Raw genomic sequence first — 27,516 nt, forward strand, 5'->3', positions numbered from 1 at the left:
AAAAAAAAAAAAACAAAAAACTGCTGTATTTGCTATATTTGGCATAAATGGGATATTCTGTTTATCCAGCCTGGGATTAGTCCAAATACAGGCAGTGTTTAAGTGAAGAACTGTCTAATATAAGCATGAGCAATCTTTTCAATGTAAAGCTGGCATTAAATAAAGTTGAGGCAAAACAAGCATGGGCCCTAGTGATGTGTCCTGCACAGCAGAAAGGAGTGGGGACCCACCACAGATCAATTAGGATGGTAGAAATGACACTTTGCAGTCCTACTTGCAGAATGGGACAGGGTTCCAAGAATAAAGGAATCTGAAAACACCTACATACAATCACTGACCCAATCCCTTTATTGTCTCAAAAATCCAAATTACCTCTGAGTCTCTAGAACAAGTCAGTAACCCATAAAGCAGAAGGTACCTAACCATACATCAGATTAAGACACTGAACATTTAGATGAAGACTATGGCACATAACATTGAGTATTTTCATTTGGTTTGTTATAAGACAAACAGTATTCACAAGCATCTGAAAACTGAGGAACAAAAGGAAAACAATCCTCTGCCATTATAATTACTAATATGAGGAGATGGTTAAAATTATGGATCCATTTTAGACTGCAAAGGTTTAAAATTATATTCTTCCTAAGGTTTTAAAACTTTATAGCTGGTTGCTCCCAGAAAAAAAAAAAGGGTGCCATTAAATGAAAAGCTCAGTACCAGGCATGGATATCTTATTAGTCAAAAGTCCCAGGTGCCTCTAAAACAACACAGGCTATTGACAATGCCCTTGGCTGTTCAACATCACAAACTAGATGGTGAGATCCTAGAGCTAAAGATATCATACACTTTGGTTGCTAGATATAGAACTGACTAGAAAATGTCCTCCTTCTCGCTAACTTTCACAGTGCCACAAGGTACTACGCAGGCTGTTGGGGGCTGGGGGTATTTGTGTTCCATCAATTGTCTTACCCAGTACTAGGTCCTACATACTACAATACTGATCTGCAAGGCAAGTGGGTACTGGCCCAATAGCAGCCTGACTGTTATGGCACCCACTTTCTGATTGGATTTCAGGCCAGCACCACAAGAGAAAATTTATGCCTGGCACTGGATACCTGGTTCAAAAAAAAAAAAAAAAAAAAAAAATCTATGGGTAGGGAGGTCACGGACCCTATGGGGAAACCTACTATTCTTTTGCTAATTACTCATGTTATCAATCTGCCTTCTAAATATGTTTATACCCCCAGACTAGTGCTGTTCTCAGCCTGAGTCACAGAAACTTCTTTTTGCAGTAGAAAACAGTGTAAAGACTCATAAACTGGTGAAAAAGATGAGAATAAATGCAGCTTAGCATTCAGCCCTAAATGGACCATCTATGTCAATACCTCAACCCCTAGGCTAAAGAGCCATTATGGAAAGGAGAGGTGGAAAGAACACAGGAGCCAGAGGATGGGGAGGAGTGCTGTGAATGCTGGCTTCTAGACATGACCTGGCCATTGTACTCAGAAACTAACAGCAGCTGGGTTTACATAAACAAGACCTGCACAGTATCAAGCCAGTCAGCATTCCAGTATGGATGGGGGAGGTGCTCACAAAGCACCAACCGTTGCTCACAGGTTTTTGGCAGCTGATGGATGCTTGGGAAAAAAAAGAGTCCATTTTCTTAATGGCGCTGCTCTACTGGATGGCCCTGGACCCAATGAGCACAGGCAGCACTAACAAACTGGACTCACTGAGTCACAAAGGAAGGGAGGGAGGGAGGAAATGAGAGAAGAGAGAAGGAAGAAAAGGGAGAGAAGATAAAGGCAGGAGGGGAATGTGTTAGTAGGTCCAAGGAAGGGGAGAAAGAGAGTGGGTGAGAGGCTATGACCAAGACACCGTGTATATATATGTATAAAACTGTCAATGAATAATGGAAAATATTTTATTAAAAAAATGACCTTTATAGCTGGGAGAGGCTCAACACGCTTAAATACAACCCTAAAACATATTCACCAATTGTTTCCAAACCTATCCTAAAGTCATTTCTGTTTATTACAGAATAGTTTTTGTCTAGTGGGTTTCATTTTATGTTCATCTACAAATTTTACAGCACTAGGAGATTATATATGGGGAAATGTCACTACTTATTGGCTAGAACTTGGCTCTTAAAGTTCTGCTGTGCAGAGGGCTGACATATGTTCAAAAGCATAAATTAGGCTTGGAAGGAAACTGTCCCTACCATGGTTGACACACTTAGGTTAACTTGAGTTGGCACATGCAGAATAGACTGCAGCTGTTGCTAGCACAGTGGTGTCCTTAAGAATATAACAAGAGTGAATAACTCCTCTGGGAAGGTGGGGGATGCATGTACTGAACCAAGGAATTTTCCTTTCAACACAGTAATGTGGCAAATGTTACTCATAAAGTACTTGCACTGTACCTTGATTCGCTGAGAGTTTAATGCCCATTATATCCAGAGACTGGAACCAGCAGACAGCAACCATCAAAAACCAGGCTACCTACAAATTACTGTTGTGTATTGACTGATTGATTTGCAGAATTATGGCAGCCAAACAAGTCAGCCATTGGATTTTTTTTTCTTGTTTGAATAGGATCACAAATTTCAAGTATACTGTAAGCTGTTAGGTACGTAAGGCTTTCGTTTGGCTTGGACTTTCTGGTTGGGGGCACAGGTTTTTGTACTGACTATTTCAAAGCTGATTCAGTTTTGATATGCAGTATGTTGACAGTACTAACAGCAGTAAAGGAACTGTATTTTAAAAATGAAGGGACTATCACATGTCAGGTGATTACTGCTGAATGAAAACATAAACATTAAATTCTACAGTATTTGTCCAATCTTGTGGAATGTTGTTATTAAGACCATAAATCATGAGCTAGAAAGATGGGTCAGCAGTTAAGAGCACTTTGTGCTCTTGCAGGGACTCAGGTTTGCTTTCCAGCTCCCACATGATGACTCACAACCATTCATAACTCCAGCTCCAGGGCATCTGATGCCCTCCTCCAACCACAACAGGCATTGTGAGCAGGTGGTGCACAAACATACATGCAGATAAACACTACCATATAAAAGTTAAAATTTTTAGGTTAAAAAATGTTTTAACTATAAACTATGTCAAATAAATTAATAAATACTGAGTCGATTCCAACTCATACTGAGGAGTGCCAGGATTTATTGGTCTTTCAGGCAAACAATGATTGAGAACCTAAAGTCAATATTTAGTCAAAATTTATCTTGAAAGGCAATAAATCTTGATTTTTGCTAAGGCAAGTAAGCCAATAATGTGTGCCGTTCTAGGGGGTCTGACTGCTTTTCATCTACTGAGTGTCTGCCTTGAGTTGTAAATAGAATGACCTATGAAAGATCTGCACTTCCAAAAGACATGATTTGAGTGGTAAAGTTCCTTTTCATTTTTTTTACAAGGCATTTCAGTGGCAGGGCGTATATTAGTTAAGATAGGTTTCATAATGAAAGGTTACAATTCATCCTCTAGTGTATTTAAACCAGTCCAGTTGTAGCAATTCTTCCATTCTTGTTTTCCTCCTTAAGTCAATGACTTGACTTTACCAATTACTTCTAGTTGTTGGATTTCGAGGGGGAAAAGATTTTAGGAAGAGTCATGTCAGTAAAGACTCAAGTCAGAAACTAGAGCATGCTTGGAAACCACATGTCCCAGTGATCAGAGTGACACTGTAAGGGGAGGTGCTTGGCAAAGAACTTGGAATGGTAAAGCACAAGAGGCAAGGATCTGCTAGGGCTATCTCGAGCAGAGCGGCAGTCGGAGCTTTGAGAGGACTCATGGCTAAGACAAGAGTGGACAGGGAGAGAACCAGCCAGTCCTTATACCACTTTCAACTTGAGTCTTGGCTTGGGAACAGATAGAGGAGGGAGAAGGTATGGGTAAGGGTCTGTCAAAACGACCATGATGTTCTGAGCCCCTGACGGCTGCTGGGAGCTGTAGAGTCAGAGGAAGAGGTAGTTTCGAGAGAAAGTGATGGTGCACTGGCCAGGCCTCCACAGCAAAGCACCACCTGGGCTAAAACAACAGACACATCATTGCTAAAACCTGCCAATGAAAACAGGAGAGTAAAATCAGAGATCTCTGTACTCACCCGACTTAATCACTTCCTGTGCCAGCGGTGGCTATCACCTCTGCCAGGAAATGGAGAAAACCCTTCTACAAGCTTTACTTTCTTACCCAAGGAAAATGACTCACACTGCTTGGTAAAGAAGTGCCGTGGAGCCCGGCAGTGGTGGTGAACGCCTCACTACAGAGTGAGTTCCAGGACTGCCAGGGCTATACAGAGAAACCCTGTCTCAAAAACAAAGACAAAAACAAAAACAAAAAAAGAAGTGCCATGGAAAAGAGGCCTTGTCTTTTAGACAACCTGCTTGTAACTTTGGGGCTTTTTATTCACAAATTAATCCTTTTGGTGACTCGCTTGTCCACTAAGGACTCTTACTTGAAGACCACTAGCCGTGGGGGTTACTGCTCCTTGAGCATTGCTTAGCTCCTTCATTGGCAATATTGTAACACTGGGCCGGCAGTCCTGCAATCCAGATCAGGTCAGCCTCAGAATGCAAAAGGCAAAGACTAGGCTGGGCTGCTTAGAACATACACATTGAGAGCTGGAGAAAGACGTGTATTAAACAAGCTGCATCACTGGAATGTTCCTCTAAAAGGAGCTTAGCCTGAGAAAAAGAAACCGTAATGCTGACCCTGTCTCTAAATTCAAGACCTTAGGCATTATTTTCATGTTGAGCATATTATATTAAAGCATTCTTTATCTTAGTCACTTGGGTCTTCGAGAAGATCCCATACGAAAACAAGAACCTGGCTCACCTTAACTTAGTCCCAATCCTGCTCCAAACACTTTATCTCGCCAATGTATGCTCCAATTATGTTCTTTCTACAGTGCCTTCCCCTGGCATTTAATGTTCTGTTAAATCACCACTAGCTCTCTCTGTGTGATTTCCTAGTACCTCTCTATTATGATTGGTCTCAAAGGTCAACAACCTTTTAGCAGCTTAAAAGTTGATATTCTCCTTTTGACTAATCTGAGAAACAAGCTGTTTCTACTCTGTCTCTGGCCCTTATCTTTCCTTCCAGCTTGGATTTAGAAGTCTCTACTTGCATTCGCCCCATTCAGTCTGTGGCTTGATCACATGTAGTGTTGCACGGTGGCCCCTCTAACTTCCCCTCACGTCTCTCCCTGTTCTTAACACTGCTTCTCTTCCCTCATACTGCATGAGGTCTCATCTCTTTGAACCTTACAGTATCTTTAAAACACAATCTTCCTCCTTCTTCCCTGACAGCATCTCTCAGAGTAATGCCTACTTGAGCTATTTCAGTAATGACAACAATTTGATAAAATTAAAGTCATGAGAGTGGACCCAAAGAGTACTAGGGACAGTCTCAAAATGGAAAAAGATGACTTTCATCAGGTTCCTATCAATCCATGGTCGGATCTCATTTTCATCCACACCAAATTCCATATGCCTTATGAGTTTTGGAGACTGTCTTGCCTTGCGTCTTTCCTTTATTCCTTTGTTTTAAGACTCCAGGTTTTTCTGTTTCTCTTAAAATATATCTGTGACCATTTCCCAAGCTAACCTTTTAACTAAATGTTTGGTATTAAAAGCTATTTAATCCTTTTATTTAGACAGCATAGGGAAAATTAAAAACTGCCTATATAAGTAGAAATTTCCCATTTTCTGGTCCCCACTTTGCCATTTGAAAGGAATTTCTTAGCATAATAATTCCTAATTCTATCTCAGCCCCTAATCAGAACTCTTCACAGATGGAGAAATGAGGTATCCAACTGATTAGTTTAGTTCTTAAATATTTATATATTATTGTGTGATGGGGAGGTACATGTACAACTGTACAGTTGTAGAAGTCAAAGGACAATTCTAGGGAACTAGTTCTCTCCTATCTTTACATGGGTTCTGGGGATCAAACTCAGGTAATCAGACTTGTGTGGCAAATGTCATGCATCTGAGGTATCTCCCTAACAAGTGAGTTTAAAAGAAAGATCCTGGCATGTTCAGCTTGACCTCAGAGAGCTGGTATTCTGCCTACTGCAGTAAGACGGTATTATTATCTCAGGGATTCCAGCTGTGGCCAGATGCATAAATGAATCTAACTTAGGGGTTCATGACAGAGTAATAGATGTGATCTCTAAACAATACAATCTCTTCTTTATGATCTCTTCTTTATGATATCTGAAAGGAAAAGGAAGAGACAGTGCTTATTAGCCCTGTAAAAGTCCTTAAGGTTCATGGCTGGGACAGAGATCATCTACTTGAGGTAGGGAAGGAAAGGGGAAAGCAACTGGCATGCGCATGTTGGAACGATTAGGGTAGGAGTAAGCCTCAGGTATGCCAGGAAACCTTTGGCATTAATCTGGCACCTTTTATACAAGCTAGAATCCCTCATCCTAGCAATGGCTAAGACACATCATTTTCCCAAAGGTGGCCTATCCATTGTTAGGCCACAGACTTCTCTTTACTTAAGATATCACCAAGGAAGCTCCCCATATTTCCTGGGCAAAAATACAATGGTGTATAACATTGCTGAGTTGAGATATGTGACTTTGGTTTGGCTAGAATTTCATAATACATGAACTGTATACAGACAAAGTAGCTAACCCATCCCCCAGGACAAAGTGTTGATGATGCTGACTCACAAGACTGGAAAGCTGGCCTGAGGTTGTTAAGTCAGTGGCAGGCTACCAGTAGGAGACCATGCTTCTGTGCTCCTAATTTATTACTTACCCACTGAGTCTGGATGCCCCCCAGCCACACATCAGGTATGCCTATTATTCTGTGTGGTCTCTAAGAGTCTGGGGCTTGAGAAGGACATCTTTATTGATGAAATAGGAAAAAGAGATCAAGACTGCCAAGATAAGTCCGATCCTCTAAGTCAGAGGCACAGGCCTGGTGATTTGAAAGGATAGTAACTTTCAGCAAGGCTTTTGCTTCAGCCCCATATGAATTAAATGAGGAAGATATAAGCTTTGGTGTATGTGATTTCTAGTCTTGTTGGAAATAGCTTCGAGTCCACATCTAAAATCTTGGAACCCTAGTTTCTGTGGCACACACACAGCAAATTAGATTTTCTTTTCAGTTAAAATTAATAGAAAAAAGTAATTTAGCTTATTACTTTGTATATATTTTAAAAAAGCACATCATTTAAGGTAAAACTTGAGATTGGTATCCGCATTTGAGCAGCTGGTGCCCTGGACAGTTGCAGGAGGTGGGCAGAATAAGGCTGGTAGGTTCTAGCCTGTCTCTGACGCATTTTGGCCCCAGGAGCACCCAGGAAAATACCACCCACAATCTCCTCCCCTAGACAGCTACAGTCGGTGTTGAAAGCCAGCTGACTGAAACAATGGAACAGGTGATGCTGAGGGCTACTTGTTTTCCTGAGGGGAGACCACATACACCATGATCCTGCTTCCAGCCAGGTGCCATCTTGGTTTTGGAAATGGTTATATACTACCCTGTGTTGCTATATAATAACGTGTGGTCTTTATCCCTGTATTCTGGCAGGGAGCCAGAATTTTCCGTAACTGATACAAATGCCATTGCTATTCATGAGCCCATTAAATTACACCTGAGTTTATAGTAATGAAGCCACTCACTGGCTTTAGGAAGAGAGCTGGTCACCAGAAAGGACCACCACATGAATAGAGTAGGGTCTTCTAGTCATCCTGACCCCGGGGAGAAAGAGTGGCTGAAGACGGAGTTCAATCATGTGGCTCCTGAATCAACCTACTTTACCTACGTCATGGAATTGCTATGCAAACAGCAATTCTGTACAGCATGGGTATGAAGTTTCAGAGAGCTTCCTCACTTTGAACAGATCATGTGATGAGATGGTGATGCACTCTGATTCTTCAAGAAGAACAGCCTGTCGATTTGGTTGCTCCTGATTCATGTCCTTTATAATAAAACTATTAATTGTAAGTGTAGCTCTTTTCTGAGTTCTGGTGATTGTTTTAGCAAATTATTGTGGGAACTCCTGAGCATTTAGAGTCAGTCAGAGTGAATGTGGCCCAGTGGTCCTGGACAACTGTAGCTGACATGTGAAATGGAATAGTCTTATGAAGGACTGAGTGTCATACTTAAACTGCAGTGAATAACTGGGTTGAAACAGAATATGTACAGATGTGTCAAGTAAGTTCTGATAATGCAGTTCCCAGAAGGGGGCAACCCAATTTGAGAACCCCTAGTCTACTGAGGCAGGTTAAGTACACTTGGAAATGTTGCATGCTTATCCCTCATATTAGCACAGCAAAGCTCTGAGGTCATGTATTGAAAACCCAGAAGGGCCTAGTGCTGCAAGATGCAGCGGCATCACAAATACGGCATGAGTAGGTTTTACAGTCATCATCCACTAATAATTTTAAACAACTTAGACGAGTTAGTGGTGAACGTATCAATTGTTATGCGGATGACTCCTGTCTGAGATCCCTAAAAAAAAGATGGGAGAGCAGCCGAGCCAATGTGGGAGTGCTGAAAGAAGATCCAGACAGGACACCACAACCATCCGTGCGCATCTATGCTGCCCCAGATGCAGAGTTGGGCAGATGGCAATGAGCATGATGAACTCAGCAACCGCTGGGGAGATGCCTGCAGCCACACGAAGGAAACACACATTAAGCAAACAATTACACAAAAGAATCTTACAATCTCATTGTGAATAGCAGTTGAGCAAGGGGCACTAAGCTTGTGTTATAGTGAGGGATTTAGTTAGTCCTAAGCGGTTTGAGGGCTTGCAAAGAGTGCTCCTGAGGAAGGGGCGTTGACACACTGACCTGAAATACGAGTTTGGGGAGCACTGGGAGCAGCACTCTTCAGAGAGAATCAACTGGCCATCTGAAAGCTTGGGAGAGGGTACAGTTTTTGAGGAAAAGAATGAATCCAGTGCTAGAACTTAGGCAAAGGGTCTGAAACCCAGTGAGCAGGCCAGGATGCAATAGGGATGCTGAAATTCAAGCCAAACAAGTGGGAAGCAACTGAAAGTTGTAAACAGGACCACCTGTAAACAGGCACAATCTGAACTTTTAACACGCTCACACACATGGCAACTGACACATCACACAGGAAAGTTAGAAGCAAGGCTAGTTAGGAGCTCGGGTGGCCAGCCATTTGAGTGGCAAATGCTGAAGGTGGAGGCAAATCATTTAAGGGAGAAAAAAAGGCTGCCTCAAAATTCACATACTAACTATGCTTGTCAGACAAAATGAAGCCAGAATGTAGGTTAAGAGTTAGAACCATCCCCATGCTTTCTTTAAACTCATCACAGCCTAGAACCCTATTGGAATATCATGAATGCTTTCATAGTACAAAGGTAACATGAAAACCTGGAGAGTTTTCAGGAAATCAATAACTTCATAGTTGAAATGCTTAACGTATACAGAAGAAACACTTTAAAGGAATATGCCCATATAACCTAGGAAAAACTAAAGGATGGTTTGATTTACCTCAGAGCATTCTATGACCAAGGGGTGGTGCCATACACCTTTGATCCCAGCACAGGGGAAGCAGAGGCCATCCTGGTCTACAGAGCAAGTTCCAGGACAGCCAGGGCTGTTACACAGAGAAACCCTGTCTCGAAAAACCAAATGAACAATAACAACAGAACATTTTATAGCTAGGTTAGTACTTTCTCCAAGTCTATATACATTTAGTTAATTTGGAAATGTCATAATAAAGCCTCAGAGGTTCTGACTTCAATAGGTCATAGGATGGGTCCAGACAGTCCCTCTCACATCACATACATGATTCTAATGTGCACTAAGGCATCCTTTGATAGATCTTGGGGTAGACAGATCTCTGCTAGGCATCTTAGAGTACTAAGGTCCTCCCTCTAAAAAGTGAGACACAAAGTCGTGGGCCATAACAGAAGTCCACACAAGTAGACAGGAAGGCTTGTAAGAATAATGTTTAATTTTACCTGGGACATGAGAAAAAGGAAAAAACTGAGGTAGAGATGGTTAAGAAAGACTTGGGGAAAAGAACACTTGAGATACACAGGGAGGTTCAACAGAGTATATATAACAAAGAATTATATCCATAGCCACCACCCTTGATCTTAGGGTTCACTGCTTTGCTAGCATGCCCTAATTTCCATCCAAAAGAAGAGAAGGAGCTTGGTGCTCTCTGGATTTTTATTGATTTGATTTCATTAAAATATTTTCAGCCGGGCGGTGGTGGCGCACGCCTTTGATCCCAACACTTGGAAGGCAGAGGCAGGCGGATTTCTGAGTTCAAGGCCAGCCTGGTCTACAGAGTGAGTTCCAGGACAGCCAGAGCTACGCAGAGAAACCCTGTCTCAGAAAAAAACAAAACAAAACAAAACATTTTCAGTGTTAGCACTGACCAATGTGGAAAGACATATGGGCATAAAGTCATATTTCCTACCATAAAATTAACTTTTAAGTTACTCTATACAGTTCAATTTTTGGGACTGTATATCAACCATGTTTCCCCAAAAATTAAATAATTAGTCTTTTAAAAATTAATTCAAGAAACAAATTGGTATTGCTCTATTAGATTACCTTATCTATGTCAAGTTTAGGAGTAATCCTTAGGTACCCGGGAGGCAAGGAAGGAAGATTACAAGTTCCAGGCTAGCCTGAACTACATAGAAAGATCCTAAGTCCAAAAAATATAAAAGAAGGCAAATTTTTTTATAATTATGCTTCTGCCTTAGACAGATTTTAGGAAGCCTCCTGAGTATGAATTCTTACTCTTAGAAGCTTAGACATTTAAAGATCCTAGGTAGGAATTACAAAGGGTCTCAACCTACCAAGTCTATCCTAAAACCACACCTAGACCAATTTCTCCCCCAGGGAAAGGCCAGTAAATAGAAACTTTTAACTCAATGTGGAGTCCAATCGTCCAGTAACACTTTCTTCAGAAGTTTAAGCAGAAACGAACACGTGATGAGAACAATGTTAGCCAAAAAGGAAGCTACAAAAAGCGACAAGAACTTTCCAGACCAAAGTATAGCAACAAAGACTCAGAGAAATGAACAGCTTAAAAAAAAAGCACAGTGATGCCTATGAAGTTCAGGAAGGTCTATCAAAAGATCCCTGTCTTCTGAAATTCAAAATGATCTTTTTCTTCTGAAACATATCAAAGAGATACATGTGACTTCTATGATGAAAATACTAGGAATAAATCAAAAAGGCAAATTTATATCCTATAAAATCAAACGGCCTACTTACATAAAGTGATCAAATCTCCTTGAATTTCAGGATGTGAAATAGTTTTTAAAATACAAATTATATAACATTGTTCTTCATAGACTCATGTTACTATTTCAGTGTGTGTTCATATTCTTGCTACCCATAAGATTTTTTTCCTAGACCTAGAAACTTAGACTCTAAAAAAGATAGAAAGTAGAGTAATTTATACAATGACAGACATCAGAGCCAGGAAAAGGATTCCCATCATCTGTCTTTTCCAATTGATATTCCTACTGGCATAAGTTCTCTTTACCAAAGGAAAAAGGGTTTATTGAATGATATTTAAATGGAAGACATTAATCTCATTTATGTCTAAACCAGAGAGATTAAAAAAATAACAGGATGATAGATAAAAGAGACTATATAGAGCAAGAACATTGTAGGGGAGAGGTAGAAAGAACTAAAGATCTCATTTTAATTGTGTTATAATTACTTACATGAAATAGGGCTGTCTTGCTTTCTGTATACCAAACATGGTGTTCAGAACTTAGTAGGGGCTCAATAAACACTTACAGAAGGCCTGAATTAATACACCTGTATTATAGAGAGACAAACACACAATCTAAGTATCTTTTTAAACAAAGTTTTTATTTTAATTTTGTTTTGTGTGTATGGTATTTTGGGCATGTATGTCTGTGCACCTTTGTATGCCTGGTGTCCACGGCTTCCCTATGAGGGTAATAGACACCTTGGAAATGGAGTTATAGATCATTGTGAACTGTCGTGTGGGTGCTAAGTATTGAACCCAGGACCTCTAAAAAAGCAGCCAGTGCTCTTAACCTCTGAGCCATCTCTCCAGCCTTCAGTCTAAGTATCCTGACATCTGAAATTCGAGGTTTTCTAATCCCACTAGACAGGCCTCTGCTCATTTTCTCCCTTGGCCACAGGAAGTCCAACCCACTTGAGGTAGTTCCGTTACATTAGTCAAATGGAACTACACTAAGTGAGCCTATTTCGTAAGTGGCAGTTTTCAAATATGTAACACTAACATTCTGTCCTCCCTCTTCTAGTTACATGTGTACACTGATTTTAGTATCTTTGCTATCGTCTATATCAATAGATGTGGGTGTTTACTCTTAAAGAGCTACATCCGTAGCTGAAAATTCCAGATGTGATCTGGCCAGGACAGAGGACATTAAGGATATCTCTCTTTAAAAAAAGTTTATGCTATATGTATCTACTCATGTGGGGGTGTTGGAGCGGCAGTGCACGGGTGGAGGTCAGAAGTCTGTTCTTTCCTTTTACCTGTGGGTCATGAGATCTAACTTAACTCAGCTGGGCATGCTCTGCCTTTACCAGCTGAGCTGCCCACCAGTTAGATAATCATTTGGGGGGGGGAGGCTGTTTTGTAAAGGCTTTTGATAGAGCCAAAGCAGACCCAATGGTGCCTTCCAGTTGCCTCATCTGTATGCCTACATGGACTACTGCTGGTCAAGTTTCTTCTGCCCTCCATCTCTGCAGTCAATTTTCTGAATATGAGTACAAGGCTGGGTACCCATCACTCTAAGTCTCATCTCATTTGTCTTCAGCCACTTCTCTAGCTTGACTTGCTCAGTTCTGTCATTTTACATCTTAGTGGTCCAACTCAGTTTTGTAATAGCTATAACTGTGGTATGTCCATTTATGTCATCCTATTGGAGCAATTGTCATATGTAGGCAAATATTAATAAAAGCTAGCCTTACTAGGTGTCAGGCCCTGTCCTCAGCCCTTAAATTCAAATTATCTGCACTCAAAGTAATAAGGTGGATGTGATTATGTTCTTACATTTGAGATGAGAGAAATGAAAGTACAAGGAAATGAAGTGATTTATCCAGGGAGTCAGAACTCACAAGTAGAAGAACTGGAAACCAGGTAGGACTCCAGTGTTTGTCTTTAATACACTCTGAATCTTCCTGGACAATCTTGTAGACTGACATGCACTTATCAGTCAACAATGCTGGGGAAAACTGCCAGTCATTCACACAACAACATAACTGTGACCTCGGATAACCCAGTTTCACAGTGTTGGGGATAAGGTTAGATGCCAATGTCTTTCTGAACACCAGGCACTGCACAGCAGACCTGACCTCCTATTTAGGAGCCTCATTTCCATTTGTGCATCCTCAACCAACAACCAACTAAATCCTGGGCACACCAGGCTACACCTCTATCTTCTCTCGTGCCTCACATGTCACCTACTGCATAATGGACATACAATATCATCTATACTAGGTATAATAAAAGCCAAGGAGACTTTCCTGGAAATTAAAACAAAGTCTAAAATGGAAGTTCAAATGGAAGGCCACTTTAACTCTTCAGCTTTCAAATCACAATGGGGATTCTCTCCCAAGGGTCTCAAGTCATTGGCCTCCTACACTCACTCTCTTGAGCATTCCCTCCAACACCTTTACACACCATTTGAGGGAAGGGGCTTTCTGCACAACTTTGGAGGGCACAGCCCACATGTTTACATATCCCATGGATTCTGGGAGAGTGTGTGTGATACATGTAAGGTTTTTAATACATTTTTAATAAATTTAATAAATAAATAAATATTTCTCCCTTCTAAATATTTGTTGACATGAACATTAAAATTCTACTTGAAGTTTTTTTTTTTTTTTTTTTTACTACAAGCAACATTTGTGTTCATCTTCAAGGTTAGAGAAATAAAATTTAGCCATTTAGTGCACACATGGACATGCATATGCACATGCACAAAACCCTAGTGATCACTCCTTTGTATAAGAAACCACAACACAAAAGAGCAACGAGATAATTTGGACGACATGACAACGAAATATCAGATTAAGTGCTTTTTATTTATTCAAGCTGATTCTATACCTTGGAATATGTATTGGCATTTTCTTTCCTCTAATTCTCTACCTTCCCATACACTAATCAAATAAACCTTTGCTTTATCACTATTCCTACCAAAAGGGAGACAGATCTGAAGCAGTAGTAAGTACAAGCACCGCAAACACAAACAAAAATCTCTTCCTTTTGGTGTCCAAGGCATTTCCTTGGAAGCCCTGCCGCTTTGGCACACCAAATTACCCCCTAAGTTTTCGCACAGGGTAAAAACAAATCTTCCTAACGTGTTTACACTTTTTTCCCCTAAGAGTAAAGCGCATAACTGCTCCTCTTTGCACCTGGAACCAAGAGATCTCCCTTTAAGTAGACTCCCACACACAATCTGCTGCCAGATTCAATGTCTTTTTCTCAACAACGACCACTCTTGCAGGATTTACTTCAAGGCCAGTAAGTAAAGGACAAGGCCCAAGGCAGAAAGAACTGTTGCTTACTTCCAAACTGGTAGCTACCGAATGAATAATTAACTTCTCTATACTTTCTATCAGGGATGCTTGTATTGCTAGGGTGAAGGTATCCTTTATGTCTAAACGATGTCATAAAACAGGCACTTGCCAGAAATATGCCCTCATTTATCACACGAAATGCCATGTGGTATTAGCGAGGTCGATACTGTTTGTTTAACATATTTTGCTTTCCTGGGGGCTTAAAATGATTTGTTTTTGCAGCTGTAACAGAGTTAAATTAGGGATTTATCTTCAGCTTAGCTAGTTGAGCATTTATAACGGGGGACATTAATTATCTGCCTGGAAGCCTTTGGTCATCTTCCCACAGCTTCCAGCATCCTTAAGGTCCTGAGTTACACCAACAAACAGCCAGATCTGATCTTCAAGTAATCAAGTCTGGTTTCTCAGGAACTGAGAGCCACTGAAAAAAGGGTTTGTTTCTGCCTCCAAACTCCCCCTCCCCCAACATGTAAATGCTATTGGTATAAGGACATTTTTTTCCCCTTCAAGCAATTGAGCAAGGAATTTGAGGGGGAAAAAAAATCTCAGAGTAAACACGACTTCCAGACAACCATTCCCACACGTTAAAGACAGCCAGAAAGCACATGCAATCCCTCTCCTCCCTCAATCTATCTACTGTTTTCTGTCTTACCCCCAGCAGGGATGGAGAGCTGACCCCAAAGATAAATCTCTCCAAAGCCTGTACTAAAATTCTGACTCTCCGCTACCTGCTTGTCAGTGTCGGGGAGGAAAGGGGAGCAGAGAAGTAACCAAGACAGAAAGAGAGCAAAGGGAGAAAGCAGCAAGGTGAGGCAGAGGAAACTGGAGTACAGTTTACACCAAAATGAACGGAGCATGCACACAGCAGGGTGCAGGGATGCTCCCCAGCCCAGGTCCTAACAACAAACTTCTTTTTCAGAGGTTCATTGTCAATCAATTAGCCAAGGCAACAGGGGTCTGTAAGATGGGGGTGCCTAGGGAAACAATGGGCTACCCTGTTGTATTACTATTTAATCACTTTTACTAAATAAATAGGGCAGCCCTGAGGTGCTGTCATGTCAAGGGAATTTATAACAACAACAACAACAACAACAACACACACACACACACAAGGGGGAAAAAAGCCTTCATTTTCATTGGTCATTACTTTTTTCCTTCAGGACAAGAGAGGGTTATTACTGTAGCCTTAAGTCCCATCTTTGTGCGTCTTGCCTTTGATTCCCATTCGGACCCTGCCACTTTCTGGCACTAATTTGTCAGGCTGAACAAAGAGGGGATTTGTACCTCCTGTAAGGTCTCAATTAGGAATGGCTTCTGCTGTATTATGTGCCATTCAGAGGAGACACAATGCCGGTAATTACAGGAATTTGCACTAAATGGCTGAAGAATTCACAGCAAAACTTTCCCCCCTTTGAGTTTTCCCCCCTCCCAAGGGCTGGAGGGAAAGAAAAAGGAAAGTAGCGGCTCTTGATGCCAGAGATGCACAATCACCAACAACAGTCCCCAGAGGTTAAACGGCAGCCAGGGAACACAACCATAGAACACAGCGGAGGAAAGCGCAGGAGGAATCCCTAGGTCCACTCTTCGTGCCTTCCCACACTCAGCTTCAGTTCCACGCCTGAGCACTGCCCACAGTGGGCCATCCAAATCACATCCAGATTGCAGAGCAGTCACACAGGGACAATTCTGAAGGTGAGCATTGCATCCCTGGCACAGCAGACGGTCACAGGCTCTTCAAACTATTGTACTCAATTGCTAGGGTTCTTAATTGCTGGGAACTTACTGCGTGCCCTAACAGCAAGAAAACCATGCATCTGCGGAGTAGGTGCACATGTCAGATTCCTAAAAAAAACAAGCATGTTGTCTTTTAGTCTAATTTATATGGCAGTTATGAAAAACCAAATTTAGAACCCCTTATGGCTACGCTCTTCACAAATATTTCAATAAACTGCACAATCACCTTTTAAGCATTACTATTTTAAAATCAGATTCCTCATTGTCAAATACAATTCTGAATTGCAGCCCATAGTTTCACTAAAGAGGCACACCTCGTTTTCTATTGCAGAGGCCATATTAAGGCCTTCCCAAATAACAGTTCTGCAGCACCTTGCCCACCATGTACTGCTCTGCTCGAGAACTTCCTGATGGCATGGTCAAACATGAAGTTCATCTGCATCGAGTGTCTTTTTTATAGTCCAGAAATTATCTCCTACAGTCCTACCTGGCACTATCTACCTCTGACGGCTCTGGAATCTGGAATGTGGCTGTCACATCTGTGAATCTGGCTGTGGCTGCTATTTGGCAGTTACCAATGTAATTATTTAATAAATCCAATTTGGTTTCCTAGCTGCCTACAGTCTGATGAGGAAAGGGGCTACATCCATATTCCTAAAGCTCTGACCTCAGGCATACCCAAGTACTGGGCAAGCAGAGAATAATCAAACAAGTACAGGAATGGGTTCTCAGATGTCAGGAAGTGACTGGCAAGCTCAAGGGTCCCTGGGAGAAGGCATGAACATGGTTAGGTTTCCGTAGCAAGAGCTTCCTAAGCAGCTACGGAGCTGGAGAGGTAGCTATGCAGCGATGACACACAACTATCCCAAGTCTAAGCATGAGCCAAGAAATATGCAGTTATGGCTCCCCACACAGTTTCAAGACCATAACCTCAGGCATCCTGGTATGGTCAGGGTTCATTTTCTCTGTAGAAATTGTTTAAAACCTAAAAGACCAAAGAAGTCTTCACTTAGAGAAAGAATTTAGTGAAATAAGGCCAACTGTCCGTATTTTATATATGTAAAAGCCAATATTTATGGCTCCTCTAAATAGTAACCAAATGACAACAGAATAAAGAGCCTATTCAGTGCAACCTTTCACTTAACACTTATTCATCCAAAATATTTAATGAGGGAGGGACTAAGAAGCCATTAAAAACTTAATCGACTAAAGAGATACACTAAAGCCATGAAAGTATGTGAATTTGCTTCTCAAAGAATGCATGAAGTCCAATGTGCTGAACTGATTGACAGCCTGGAATGCTAGGCTCTAGCTGCTTTTTCCACCAGTCTGTGTCATCAGGAGGAGGACACAGTTACAAAAAGCAAAGCAAGTGATTTAAATTACCAATGCTGTGAGAAACATGGATCCTTAAAAGGGTTATATGCTACAACAACCTCTGATACGACAAACAGCCTCCAACTAATTTAAAAAACATTCAGGTTTGTATAACAAGGCTTTTGCTCTTCTTTTCCTTTTTCTTTTGAGACTCTGCCCCCTACAGGACACACAGAATAATTCCCAACCTGAGGCAGGAAACCAATCTTCTTCCCGGTTTCATACTGGGAATGAAAAGGCCTGCAAACAACCCATGTTGTAAAGAGAGTGAATACCATCCTCTCTAACGGAAAAGGGAGATGAGGCAGAACTGGCTTGACTCTGGAATGCGCTGCATTGTACATTACATATGTAAGTTAGCCGTCTCCCCACCCTAAATTAGAAATGCACCTGCACCCCACTGGAGTGCCAAACCAAAGCATGAAGTAACAGCTGAGCAGAGCAACCCATATTACACTTTTACCCTGTGCTGGGATTCCCGTGCTCCCCTACTCAGCTATTCTCCAACAATCCAGATTTACCAAGCTCCAAATTTAGACAGCCAAGGGAGGCATCCTGTCACAGGGAACTGGGTGCCAGACACTGCCAGAAAGTTCTTGCTCTTGCCCATTACGTAATACTTTCCCTCTTCTACTTTGCTTCCTTCTCCGGGCCTTGGCTCCTCGCTTTGCCCTTCCTTGTTTCTCTCTCTCCAAGCTTTAGATGCACTGGGCTTGCACTCCAACCTTCCCTTTACTCAATGCAATGCAACACATGGGCAATGCCAACTCCTTCAGGAAGCAAACTGAGAGACAGAGAAGTGTTCACTGAGTGGCAGCCTTCACAGCCCACCTGGGGCTTTCTTCATTCTCTTACTATACACTCTCTGAAGGCAGGTACTCCAGGCAGGTACTCCAGGCAGGTACTCCAGGCAGGTACTCCAGGCAGATACTCCAGTGACCGCCTTGAGAACAAGGCTGAGCTAGCCTTCTATTTTCCAGTAACAAGAAATTTACGGATTCTACCAGCAATCTAGTGTCACACAAGTATATTATGAATTCAGGATGCCTACCTTGTAAGCAATTAATATAGTTTTGCTGAATGCCTGAATTCTGAATTATAATAATATATGCACCAAAGAGACATTGAAATGCTAACAATTTCTAAAATAAGTAAAAAACAAACAAACAAACAAAAATAAGACAAATTAAACAAACCAAAACTACTAGAAGTAGTATTTTCTTATCAAAACCACTTCCAAAAGTAGCTAACTGATTCAGCACAAGTTCTGCTCTGTCATATATATAGACACACACACCTCTTGTGGCTTCTGTACTGGCTCTCAACATGTTTTTATTTGTTTTCTGAGACACGTTTTCATGATCTATCCTAGACTGGCCTCAAACTGGCAGTCCTCCTGCCTTGAAGCCTTCCCACTGTTAGAACTACAGGTAGGTACTGCCACATCTGCTGTGCTGGTATTTCTGGCTCAGAGTTTCTCCTTTTGCCAACCTCACTGCAAAGTTCCTATGCGCAGTCTCTGAGGCCCTCCTTAAAGTCCACTGTTTGCCAATAGAAGGGTGGCCATCATGTCTCCACTGAATGTAAAGTGTAGGTTTTCATTCTGACCACCACCATTTGCTTTTTTCAGTGCAGGGCAAGAACAGAGGACAACCCCTGCTCTTGGCTGGCGGCAAGCTCTTCGTTCCTGCTCACTTTTAAACAGCATACTTATAAGTCTAAAACCCTTGAATTTAAGACTTCTAGTCAGGCTTCCAATTCAGCCTGTCTTTGTGGTAAGTTATCACAAATTAGGAGTTTAATGGGAGGGAGGTGACTTTAATTTAGCTTAGTAGGTGGATGAATCTAGTTTAGGGGGAGGTCTTTTCTCCCCTTTCTCTTCCTATTTCTGTGTTTGTGGGAGGCTAGAAGGCTGGGGATAAAGAGGAATAGCAAGAGTTTAGATTGCCGCAGAGCACTGAATTTGAGGTTCCCTCTGTGTCAACCTTACAGTGTTCCAGGGACACTGGGCTTCCCTCCTATCTCAGCAGTCACCTGTTCTTCACCCTCCTTTTGGCCATCTCCACACTGTCCTCAATGCTGACTTCATAGATCCTACTGTAACAAGATTTGCCAAAGTCATGATCAACTTCAGCTGCTAGCTAGGAACACTTGCCTTGCCTCAGGAATGTCAGTAGTTAGCCAGGATGCAAAGTTCTGTCATGAAGCAGTCTGTGACATACACGGACACTGTGATCCTTATTCAAGAAGGCAGAGGAGATGGAATCATGGCTGACTCAGGAAGCCTAAATTCCATTCTGGTCAGGTTGTGGCTAAGTCATTCTGATTCACTGAGGTACAGCAGAGCTGCTTCTATTTACATTACCAAAGGGTATTAGGATGGATAGACTTGGTTTGGTTTGGTTTGGTTTGGGTTCTTTTTGAAATAAGGCCTGTAACACACTGTAACACAGCAGTCCTGACAGACCTGATACTTGATACGTAGCCCACAGTAGCTTTCAACCTGACTTAGCCTTCTGTGCACTACTTAGATTTTATTTTATTTATTTACTTTTACTTATTTTAGGAGACAGGGTCTCACTTCATAGCTCTAGCTAACCTGGAACCCAGCATATTTTTAATGAATTACACTTCTTAGAGGAGAGATTCTTTTTATAAACAGACAATTGTAATACAAACATCTGTATTGTTATATGAGAAGGTTTAAAGGTGAATTGCCACACAGGGCTTGGGGAAGCTCCAGCATGAGCATCAGGCTGGACGGACACTGCGTACCTGCACATTTGAAACTCTGAGCAGTGAGTCCTCGCTCCAAAGACAGTGTGGTCAGGATGCTCAGGAAGCTGGTGGTCACAGACTGGCGTTTGTTCTTCCGCAGCTCGTGGCCTCCTAGCTGATCCTTGGGTTTGCTCCTCAGTGTGACTTGCAGGTTTTGCTCAGAACTCCTTGCAGCATTGGCTGCTGTCTTCAGGGCCTCCATCCATTCCTGAGCCCTCTGTCGGGTCTCAGCCCGGAGGCGGAGGACGTCCTGGGGAAAGATGACTTGAAAGCAAGAGTCACAACCATCCAGGTTGTCTATCTGCACAGCCAGACACACATCCACATTGTAGCTCAACAGGGGATCTTCGTCTAGCGTGCCAGGGTGGAAAGCCATAAGATAGGCCTTGCTCAGCACAAATGTGAAGGCCTTCCAGTTGTTTTGGACAGTTAGTCTATAGAGTGTCCCTGATTTGAGGATGTTTTGGTACTGTTTGGGGCTATCCAAGACAGGGGAAGCCAACAGCCCACTGGGTTTCTTCTGTAAACAGTGGTTCTGTGCACAGTCAATATGATGACCAAGTCCTGGAGAGTTTGCCATCTCGTCCTGCCGTCCCATGTAATTGGGCACAGCAGCATGCACGACTTCCCAGAGCTTCTGCCCCCAGTCCAATGCCTCCCACGGAGACTCTGCCTTTAGCTGCAGTTGAGAATTGTCATAGAGAACAGTGTCTACCATCCTGGCCTCAAGATTGCCTAAAACAGATATGCTCTGGAACTGGGAGAGCTGGTATGTGGCATAGAGGTTTTGATTCCCGCTGCTATCAAGGCTGTAGAAGTTTAAGTTGTAGGGTGAGAGTTCTGCATAACAGCTTTGCCAGTAACTGTCATGGTTCTTCCTGATCTCTAGATAACCCTTCTTCAGTATGTTTGGGAATGTCTGCTTGTGTTCTAGAAAGAAGATAAGAGAAGTCAAAGTAATAATTAATTGTGAGAAAACAGGCACGTGAACCAATCACATTGGGGTGGGGGGTGACATCTTTCTGGTTCAGATGAAACAAAATAGTGACACTCTAGGTGGCACCAAACTGGCAAGATGTATCTAGGAAATGTTTTACCCCAAGGTAATAAACAAGTGCAAGAGTACATACAGAGTCCACAATGTCAGTGTGACGCAGAGGCCTGGGTGCCATACAGAAATACTGAAAAAGCTGGGAACAGAACACGTGTGCCCTGTGCATGGTCACATTGCCAGGTCCTCCCTTTCCAAGTCAATGTCATAGAGCTCCAAAACACAAGAGCACATTCCTGCACACAAGCTAATTCCCTGCTTGTACTCCACCGTCTCTACCCTTGGCTCTGCTACATCACCTCCAAGGTCTCTCCTCAGGTGGCAGTTTTCTGAGCCTACTGTGCTTATGCTGTGCCCTTGTCTTAGGAGGTTCCATCCCACTGCTTCAGTAAGTGGCTCCACACTTTACTTTCCTCCTGACTTCTCTCGCCTTCCCTCATCTTATCAGTAGATGCACGGCCCTGGTCAGCATCAGGCAGCCCTGCAATATTATTCCTCTATCACAGGCTTTTATCAAGCTATATTATCGTAAGCTATTTAATGTTCAAACAAACGATATTTTAAAGTTTGTTTTTTCAAGTCTGTCTTCACTAGTGGAGTAAGATCTCTTTTCCTTTCTACAGTACAGAACACAGGACAACACCTTATCACTACAAAAACAGGTCCTTCGTAAATACAATATTGTTAGGTTGGTACAGGTATATACTTGTAATGTCAGCACTGGAAAAACTGAGGTAGGAGGATCACGGAGCTCATGAGTCCAAGGACAGCCTGCTACACACTGAGAGCCATACTGGCCTATACTACAAAGCAAGTATTTGTCTTAAATAAATAAAAAAAATGAAAACCAAAAAAGAAGAGTACTTGTTAAATTGGAAATAAAGCTTCTGGGCTGACAAGATGACTCAGCGGGTAAGAGCACTGACTGCTCTTCCGAAGGTCCTGAGTTCAAATCCCAGCAACCATATGGTGACCTACAACCATCCGTAATGAGATCTGATACCCTCTTCTGGTGTGTCTGGAGACAGTTACAATGTATTTACATATAATAATAAATAAATCTTTAAGAAAGGAAGAAAGAAAGAAAGAAGGAAGGAAGGAAGGGAAGAAAGAAAGAAAGAAAGAAAGAAAGAAAGAAAGAAAGAAAGAAAGAAAGAAAGAAAAAGTTTCTAGTACAATATCTAGCCCACGAGGGGCATAATTCCCTTCCCATCCTCTCCTCTCCCTTCCCCTCACTTGCAAATTTATCCAGTCACAGCATCTTTAATCTGTGGTAACCCTCACCGAATGCCATGTAGAACTTTAATAAAAGGGACTGTCAGTACAGAGACCTTCTGGAAGTTTACTTCTTGAGACAGGCTCTCTTTTTGTAGCCAAGGCTAGCCTCAAACTATGATCCTTCTGCCCCAGCATCCTGGGTACAGGGACTATAGGTACAGGCTGGCATGCCTGGTCTCCTGAGACCTTGGTCTACTACGAAAGAATATCCATGAGAGAGAATGGTTAAAAAAAAGTGACCTGGTAGAAATTTTAATGTCTAAGCTATTTCTTAATCTCTCTGCTGACACGTTCTACAGACAGGCACAAACTGAGTCATTCCCTGAAGATAGATCACACTCGCAAAGGGGAAAAGAAAAGAAGAAAGGAAGGGAAGGAAGGAGGTGAGGAGGGAGGAAGGGGAGGTAAAGAGGGAGGGATAGATGGAGGGAGTGAGGAAGGAAGGAAGGACAAACCGACTAGCTAGTTCTCATCTTAAAATACAAAACAAGAGGAAAGGAGAGACAAGAGGTGGAGAAAGGCCTGTTTCAGCTGCTTTATGTCTCTGGTCCTAACATTAATTCATTACTGTTTCTGTGGTAACTAAAAAGCCGTTAATTTCTCACAGCCCACGCTAGTCCCTTTGTAGAAAGAGATAATGGGTGCCTACTCTCAGACATCTCTCTGCTGACAGTGCAGGAGGCAGGCAGGGCTGAGTGGCAGGCAGGGCTGAGTGGCGCTGCTGCCCCCTCTGCCCTCTTGTTTCCATCAGGCTGTCTTCTCACAGTCAGACCTCGGCTTGTGCCCTGCTCAGCCCTCCTGTGACCAGGCGGCCCAGCTGTGAGTCCCTGAGTGAAGCAGAACCCACCTCTCCTGCTTTTAGACAGAAATTACTACCTCCTTGTCTCCCTCTCCTGAGAGCCTTTGCCGGCAGCTACTGGGAATTCCAAGCTGGACTGTAATTGTGCCTCAGCCCAGTAGCAGAGCACACCGTGCTCACTCCTTTCTGAGGTCTAAGCTCAGATGTAGATGACAGGTCAGACGGAAGGGACAAGAACTTTCACTAGGAAATCTCCAGGGTACAAAGCCAAAGTGTGCCCAACACTGTTTCCCACCCAACAGGAACTTGTGTCTTTGTTCTGCTCCAGGCTTAAGCCTGCATGAAGTAGAAGCAGGAATACCGCTGTGCCTGAGACCAGCCTAGGCTGCCATGAAAAGTCCTGTCTCCATACAACTAATAAACAAGGCAGGAAGGCAAGAAAGGCCAGGAAGCTCCTCGGGGAGTTAGTCCCTTCCACACCAGCAGTGCTCACAGCAGCGGGAGTTATTCCCTCCTCACACCAGCAGTGCTCACAGCATATTTTCTTAAATCTTGTGCTTTAAAGATTAACTATCTGTATAGGGCACTGGAGAACTACCACGTCTCTCTGATTTCTAGCAACTATTACTTTCTATTTAATCTGAAGTTTATTTTAAATATTTTTTGTACTGACAAAAGAGAAGATATAGATGGGTGTGTGTATATATATACATATATATATATACACATACACACACACAGAGAGATATGTAAACTCATTATATAACGGCATAGTTGGAATTTTCCCTAGATCTTAGCATTTTAACTCATTTAATTTACACATACATTTTAAAGTGCTCAAAATTTCAATCTTAATGAATATAAGTGACTCAGATATATACCATTTCCCCAAAAATGTAGAAACATCTTTTCAAAAAAAAAAAAATATCACCATCGCTGGAGAGATGGCTCAGCAGTTAAGAGCACTGACTGCTCTTCCAAAGGTCCTGAGTTCAAATCCTAGCAACCACATGGTAGCTCACAACCATCCGTAATAAGACCTTACGCCCTCTTCTGGTGTGTCTGAAGACAGCTACAGTGTACTACATATAATAATGAATAAATCTTTAAAAAAAAAAATCACCATAACTTTCATAATGAAACCACCACAGAACTTCTTCATAAAACTAAGAGCAAGCCAGCCCACCCATCATCTGTACTCCCTGCTGCCCAGTGCTTCTGCTGGCAGTCAGAGCTGCCCCACTTCCTCTTTAATGAAGGGCCCTTTCCTCTTCTGGTCCTCCCCAGAGCAGTGGTATCAGAACCAGGACTGCAGCTAACTAAACAGGAAGGGAGACTCTCCTGCACGCCCCGCCCACCAGACGCTGTCCAGAGTTCCTCTTTACCATTATTTCCTCGTCAGTTCTCCAAAATGTTTCCATTCCCATGACATCCATCTTCATCAAAAGCCAGTCTGCCTCCTACCCGGCTATCCCATAGCTTTCTGGGTCTCTCTTTGCCCTTTCCATATTCCTTGTCAGGTTAAACCCATTCATATCATTCTAAAAGCCATAGTTAGTCCAAGCTTCCAAGCTTAACTATCAGTATTCCACGATGGAAAATTTCGAACACCATCAAAGACATGTAGAAAGTGAAGATAGTCATTCAGCTTCAAAAAGCATTTGCGTAGGGAGATGGTTCAGTAGGTAAATACAAATGAGGGCCTGAGTCAGGATCCCACGCACTCAGGTAAAAAGCCAGGCAGGGGTGCAGATCTGTATGTCACCCCTGCACTTAGGGGCAGGTGAGAGGAAGGTCCTGAGGGCTTGCAGGCTAGCCAATCTAGACAAAACAGTGAACTCCAGATTCAGTGAGAAGCCTGTCTCAAAAAACAAGGTGGAGAGACACAGAGGAAGGCAGGCAATGCTGTTGGTCTCTGGTCTCCATATACACACAGGAAAGTGTATCCACAAACATGCACACATACACGTGCATTCCCTGCTCCCCCAACACACACACACATACACATACCATCAAGTTTCTACTATGTTTTATTTTGTCACCTCTACCTCTTTAACTGTTGATTTTATTTTTCTAGAATGTCTGAAAGTAAATTAAAGGCATTATTCCATTTCAACTATAGATGTATCTCTATCTAAAAAAATCAGAACATTTTCCTTGAGACAGGGTTTGTCTGTGTAACCAGGCTAGCCTTGAACTCAGAGTTCTACCTGCCTCTGCCTCCCAAGTGCTGGGATTGAAGGCATGTACCGCCACTGCCAGCTGACAAAAATGGGAACTTTCAAATTCATGATGTTATTTTTACAATCCCACATTAATAATCCATGTTCTGGGATGGAGAGATGGCTCAGTGGTTAAGAGCAGTTACTGTTCTTCTAAAGGTCCTGAGTTCAATTCCCAGCAACTACATGGTGGCTCACAACCATCTGCAATGTGATCTGACACTCTCTTCTGGTGTGTCTGAAGACAAAAACAACTACTGTGTACTCATATACATAAAATAAATAAATCTTTCAAAAAAAAAAATCCATGTTCTGAGGGGTACTGTCTGTCCTGATACATCTGTAAGGTCTCTCATCCTTTCTCACACTCGATCCACAACCCTCCCTATGTCTCTTCTCTAAGTCTCAAGGCCTCTGCAGTTGCAATACTTGGTGGAATTTCTCCCTCTACTCCAATGCTTTATGTACTACTCACCCCTCTCTACCCTAGCTCCATTTTCACCTCCTTAGTGAGACTACACCTTACGCTCAAATTAGAAAACGGTTCTTGGTTCTCCTCCTCCAAGGACAGCCATCCTGATGTCTCTCCCATGTTCCAGGGGCTGTCTCTACCGTTATCTGTACAATGTATCAATGGACAACTTTGCTGGAATCTGTGGGAAGCTTTGCTAGGATCTGCTGTTGATAGCCCACAGAAAAGAGAAAATGGGTCTGAGAGTCCACACTATCTAGTCCAAAGTGCTCAAAGCCTTTCAACAAGTTCAGCTAGTGGGTTCAGAGAAGAAAGATCTCCATCTGAGAAGTTCTGACACATTTTGAACGGGGGCAGTGTCAATGTTGGACCGGATGGAGCAGGTTAGTGAGAGAAGACAAGAAGTGAAGCAGCACTCAAATGGTGGGCCTTTTTTTCCTTAGGGGTTTATTCTCCATCTGTCCCCAAGTTGATCCTCTTTACTCTTCACATGTCCCACTTCCTTTTCCTTGCCACAGTGACTTAAGTCATCTCCTCACATGATAAAGGCTAGCAGGGCCGCCCACTCAGTCCATCTGTTCTTCCTTCCTTTCTTAAAACAGGGTCTAGCTATTAAGTCCAAGCTAGCCTCAAACTCTGCTTCTCCTGTCATAGCCTCCAGAAATGTTGTCCCTAGTTCTTTTTACCCACCAATTCATTATGTGTGCCAATGAAGCTGGAAGAGACCCAGTAAACTGCATCCTTTTTCCTCACCAAAGATTTAAACCAACTGAGCCTGGCAAGGTCGTCAGATAAAATGATCAGCTGGTTGGAGGATGTGACTTAGGCTCATAGCAAATACAACCCCAGCATTGCAGGGTAGCATCACAAGCAGCCCTCGGCAGCCACAGACCTCCCCTTCTGAGACTCACGTGAAAGGAGGATGATGTGCAGGAGCAGATGTGGAGCCGACTGAAAGCAGAACTGGTACTTCTTGTGAGAAAGGCTCTTAACTAGTTCCTCTCCTAAATTTCCCAATAGGCCACCCCTCCTCCCCAGGGTGGAGCATGCAAACCAAAGTCAAGAATGCTATTCTAATTGGTGGCCCCTTACATGGATAGGCACAAACAGCTACTAGAAGGGTGGCTGTCCCATCCCTACCCTCCGATCCTGCCAACTCTCAGACTTCCTGTGAAGGATCTAATCTCAACACTCAGGATATTTCTGAGTGTCTTGAAAGATACTTGAAACATAGCACATTAAGTCA

The 27,516-nt window shown here is 42.5% G+C and overlaps 1 protein-coding gene across 2 annotated transcripts in view; it reads right to left on the minus strand.

Moving 5' to 3' along the window:
- The window catches only part of Plekhm3 (pleckstrin homology domain containing M3), a 160,826-nt gene that overhangs the window by 107,022 nt on the left and 26,288 nt on the right, over positions 1 to 27,516 (minus strand). For both annotated transcript variants that reach the window (XM_031367753.1, XM_031367754.1), the window contains exon 3: positions 20,446 to 21,378. In XM_031367753.1, coding sequence (XP_031223613.1) covers positions 20,446 to 21,378 — 933 coding nt within the window. The remainder of the gene's footprint in view (positions 1 to 20,445; positions 21,379 to 27,516) is intronic.

The sequence above is a fragment of the Mastomys coucha genome, unplaced genomic scaffold (genome assembly GCF_008632895.1).
Source record: "Mastomys coucha isolate ucsf_1 unplaced genomic scaffold, UCSF_Mcou_1 pScaffold14, whole genome shotgun sequence".
NCBI lineage: Eukaryota > Metazoa > Chordata > Mammalia > Rodentia > Muridae > Mastomys > Mastomys coucha.